This window comes from Limulus polyphemus, unplaced genomic scaffold (genome assembly GCF_000517525.1).
Source record: "Limulus polyphemus unplaced genomic scaffold, Limulus_polyphemus-2.1.2 Scaffold6497, whole genome shotgun sequence".
In the NCBI taxonomy this organism is placed as follows: domain Eukaryota; kingdom Metazoa; phylum Arthropoda; class Merostomata; order Xiphosura; family Limulidae; genus Limulus; species Limulus polyphemus.
Genome location: NW_013672107.1, coordinates 37,199 through 42,107, shown reverse-complemented (window position 1 = coordinate 42,107; position 4,909 = coordinate 37,199). Strand labels below are relative to the sequence as shown.

Sequence of the window (4,909 nt, the reverse complement as noted above, 5' to 3'; positions counted from 1 at the left end):
CAGGGCATATGAATATATTCTTAAATTCTAACGTTCATAGCATTCTCACCAGATGGCACTATTCACAACAGTTATTTATAGAAATCGATGTTATGAGCCGGTCACTATTGGTTACCACAAAAAAATTATTTAGGCCCATTAGAAACACTCATTTTTTACTGAGTTATATCACTTTTGATACCATTTAATTTTATTTCTTATAACAAATAGATATTTGCTTCAAAAATCCTAAGTTAAGATTTATGTAAACCAATTAAAAAAAATCGTGGTTCAGTTGAAAGTGACATATACCTAACTTAATAAAAAAAAAATTTTTTCTTCTACTTATTGTACGTTTACATTATTACCAAGCACTTTCAAATGTTGCAAAATCTCTTTAATTAAAGCTTATAATTTTTCAGATTTTCAGTTGCTATTTTTTCGTTTTTCCAAAGTACTAAAACTAATGATTGCAGTAACAATATTATGCTGATCGCTGTTTTAAGTTGTTATTTGTTTTTGCAAGGTACAAAAATTAGCCCCCAGTGGCACAGCGGTATGTCTGCGGACTTACAACGCTAGAATCCGGGTTTCGATACCCGTGGTGGGCAGAGCACAGATAGCTTATTGTGTAGCTTTGTGCTTAATTACAAACAATACTAAAATTGATTATTGTAGTAAAAATAGTATACTGATCATTTTAAGTTGCTTTTGTTTTTCCAAGATATTAAAACAACGCATTGCAGCAAGCCAGGATTATACAGTGGTAAACAGTGGTAGAAGAAGGCGTGAACGACAGCGGAAACAGGTCTATCTATATACTTACGACCGTAGTGGTGGCGAAAATAGTGTAGAGATTACAATCACACTATATAACCATGAATTTTGATGAAAGGATAGAAAAAGGTGAGCCTCTTGGGCTCAAAGATGACGAACTACCAGAGTTTGTTAAACAACAACAACAAATATAGAGAGAAGAGCAGAAGAAAGATTGAAATAAGACGTTAGATAAAGTGAAATTAGACTGCGTGATTGTTAGTTTAGCCGTAACGGGCGATATCTAAAGTAAAGTTCACAGCTTGTATTGTAACAACCGAGTTAAAGAAGAAGAATTTGTCTTATTACAGGGTGTTCTAAGGTAACTAAACCCGTCTGTGTGGACTTTGAAGGAAAGGAGAGAATCATTTAAAGCTCTGGATACAACTGTGGTAACTCACGGGGTAACGTAAGGGAATTATTCACGGATACTATTGTGATAAAAGAAAAAGAGAGAAGAAATAATTCGTCTTGTCAGCTTGGTTCTAAAATATCTGAACCAGCTTGTGTGGACTTTTAACCAAAAAACAAGAGAATTATTTATTAGAGATCTAAATTTAACTGTGGTAAAAAAATAGTGCAACGAATTTTTGTACGTACGTTTCACTTGTTTTGAATATATTATTTTAAAACAAATGGATTGTGTGTTGTCTGTTTATTGTTGAAATTTATCGCCAACAAGTCTCACACACTTACTGTAAAGAATCGTAGCCTTTATAAAAACTTGACAAAGTAAAAATATTATGTTCGTCACTTGTTTAAGTTGCTATTTGTTTTTTAAAGGTATTAAAACTACGGATGGGAGTAAAAATACTACGTTAGTCACTTGCTAACTGCTGATCTGTCGAGGGACTTTCCATTCAGTACACTGTTCACTCCACCTGACACTTTTGTAAGACCCATTGGTAAAACAAAATAATTAATAACTCTATCAGAAACTTTATTTTGCAATATTTCGAAATTAATGTAAGTTATGTTATGGAGTTGATATTCTACGGCGATATCATGGAATTGATATTCTACAGCTATGTCATGGAATTTATATTCTACAGCTATATCACCGAGTTGATATTCTACAGCGATATCATGGAATTGATATTCTACAACTATGTCATCGAGTTGATATTCTACAGCTATGTCATGGATTGATATTCTACAACGAATACATGAAGTTACTATTCTACAGCTATGTCATCAAGTTGATATTCTACAGCTATGTCATCGAGTTGATATTCTACAGCGATATCATGGAATTGATATTCTACAGTCATGTCATGGAATTGATATTCTACAGCTATATCATCGAGTATCGCTGTACAATATCAACTCGATGACATAGCTGTAGAATATCAACTTGATGACATAGCTGTAGAATATCAATTCCATGACATAGCTGTAGAATATCAGTTCCATGATATCGCTGTAGAATATCAATTCCATGATATCGCTGTAGAATATCAATCATGGAATTGATATTCTACAGGATATCATGGAATTGATATTCTACAGCTATGTCATAGAATTGATATTCTACAACTATGTCATCGAGTTGATATTCTACAACTATGTCATCGAGTTGATATTCTACAGCTATGTCATCGAGTTGATATTCTACAGCTATGTCATCGAGTTGATATTCTACAGCGATATCATGGAATTGATATTTACAGTATTTTTCATGGACAACTGTTTTGGAATATAACATTTTAAACGTTATTGGGTTTAATATTTAGGATGAGGATAGATGGATTCCAACAGCCGAAGCAGTCTTAAAATTAATTATAATACAAAACTCACACAACCGATTCTAGGTTTCACTCCAGTTTGGTTTCAAACGGTTTCAAATGATATTTTTATTTCACCCCAGTTCCACCAGCGATTATTCAAGTAACTCATGATGAAGCACCCAGCAGCATAACCTGTTGCTTATATGTTCCTGGAGCTTATATCAAATCTTCCTAGGTTCTAGAATGTTTATCTGTTGTTGTTGTTTTCAATTTTCCTAGACAGTGATTTTTGGCATCTTAAATCCCGGGATTGTAGGGATTGTTTTAATAAAAACCGTTTCTGGACCGAATAGGTGTAATGATGTCCCCTGATTTTGTTCTTCTGTCAATACTTGACGAAACTGTATGACACTTTGATTTACCCTGATTTTGTTCTTCTGGCAATACCTGACGAAACTGTACAACACTTTAATGTTCCATGATTTTGTTCTTCTGGCAATACTTGACGAAACTGAACGACAACTTTTTTCTAACCTACTAGTTAGTTCTCAGTTTTGGCTTTAAAAAAATTGCTTAATTTGATTTAGTATCTCCAATATTATGTCGTGAAACAAAAATATTATAATTGATTGCTTTCATCTTTGTCGTTGATCAGAAAAATTTCATTTTATATATCCAGTCAGTTTCAACTAGATTATGGATATTTATTAACATATTTCTTTTGATAATGTAGTGTTCTAATTACAGTATTCACAGCTTCCTGATATAAATTGTAATAAGCAAAATCTGGAGAAAAAAGATTTATCTTTAACGTTAGATAAGCACACCAAAAATTGAAACAAAGGTTTATCTTTAACGTTAGATAAGCACATCAAAACTTAAACAAAGGTTTATCTTTAACGTTAGATAAGCACGTCAAAAACTTAAACAAAGGTTTATCTTTAACGTTAGATAAGCACGTCAAAAACTGAAACAAAGGTTTATCTTTAACGTTAGATAAGCACATCAAAACTGAAACAAAGGTTTATCTTTAACGTTAGATAAGGAAGGTAGCTAAGTTAATTACTTTTTATTAAGAACAAATAGAACCTAAATAATCAAAATATTCTGAATTCTGGCCGGATCCCTAGATTTCACTCACTAAAATTCTGGGATTCAGAAAAACCTTCGGTTTTGCAGCTCCTATGTCACATAATAATGCTTTTGGACATGACCTTTGATTTCGATCGGTCACATAGTATGAGGTAGCATTGATTTTTGACATTTGTCAGGTACTTTGATGGCTAGATATTTCAAATATTCGAAACTACTTAGAGACTTTTTCAACGTGAGTTGGAGAAATCCAGAGTAAATTCAAGTTGTCTTGAATATCGTGGTTGATTACTGAATCCTTTAAATATAAACACTTGAGACTATGATGTGCACATTTCAATGCCACATGAAGTCCCTCCCAACTATTTGGAAAAACTTTTGGTTGAAAGGTCGATAAAAGTCTCGTAATCTGTCAATGGTTTCTGGGGCAATATCGGGATGAGTTCGACCCTTCGTTTTCCCCAAACAATGAGGGACGCCTTTGTTTTCTGATTTTTTAACACAAGGGAAGCCTTTGGTTTGGTTGAAGTAAAAATGGTGGTCGCTCACGATACGAGGCAAACCCAAAAAATCTTGTACCCTCGTCATCTCTCTGCCAGGGTTTTTTATCAAGTTCTCCCCACTAACCACGTGGATCTGGCGGGGAGGAAAGACGTGGTTCCATAGCAGGAAGTAGCGGACGTACACTCCTATACCGATAGGTGGCCATGCTGTGTCTATCAGTCCAGTCGAAGCGTTCAGAAAAGCCATCTTCTCAAAGAAAGGAGTTTGAGGCCATTTCGTCACCGTCTGTGTATAATCAGAAATGGCACGAGTCACAGGGTCACGCACCACTAGTAGTAACTTCATATCACGTGACATGTTGTGAACTCTGACCGGTACCTGTTTACCAATAAAATAACTCGGTGTCTTCTCAATGGTCAGCTGATCTTTCAACGTCGGTGGCATCTGTTGTCTGGAGAAGTAAACGGAGCGTCAATCATTTCGTTCACAAAACACACTGTGGAAAATTGAAATGTTTTTGTTTTTATTACACAACTAATCAATATTTTACTGCGTGGAAGATCTAATACTGTGTGTATATATATTTGAATAAATTATATATTTGAATAAATTACACTCTTTTTGTCTTGAAAACTAAGCATTATTTTTGATAATCAACCGAATTCTGTTCTAAAAAGAAACTGGACAGAATACTCTGAATTTGAAGCAGAAGAGTTGTTTTACTCAAAAGCTACTGTAGAAAGGAGAAAAAATATTATCTTGAAGGTTACGTGGATATAATTCCTTTTACA

General features: G+C 34.1%; 1 protein-coding gene across 1 annotated transcript in view; it reads right to left on the bottom strand.

Annotated features, from left to right (window-relative positions):
- Nucleotides 1-3,950: 3,950 nt before the first annotated feature.
- LOC106473774 (heparan sulfate glucosamine 3-O-sulfotransferase 2-like) overlaps nucleotides 3,951-4,909 on the bottom strand; it is a 5,705-nt gene continuing 4,746 nt past the window's right edge. The window contains exon 3 of the mRNA XM_013934452.1: nucleotides 3,951-4,569. Within this exon, the coding sequence (XP_013789906.1) occupies nucleotides 3,951-4,569 (619 nt within the window). The remainder of the gene's footprint in view (nucleotides 4,570-4,909) is intronic.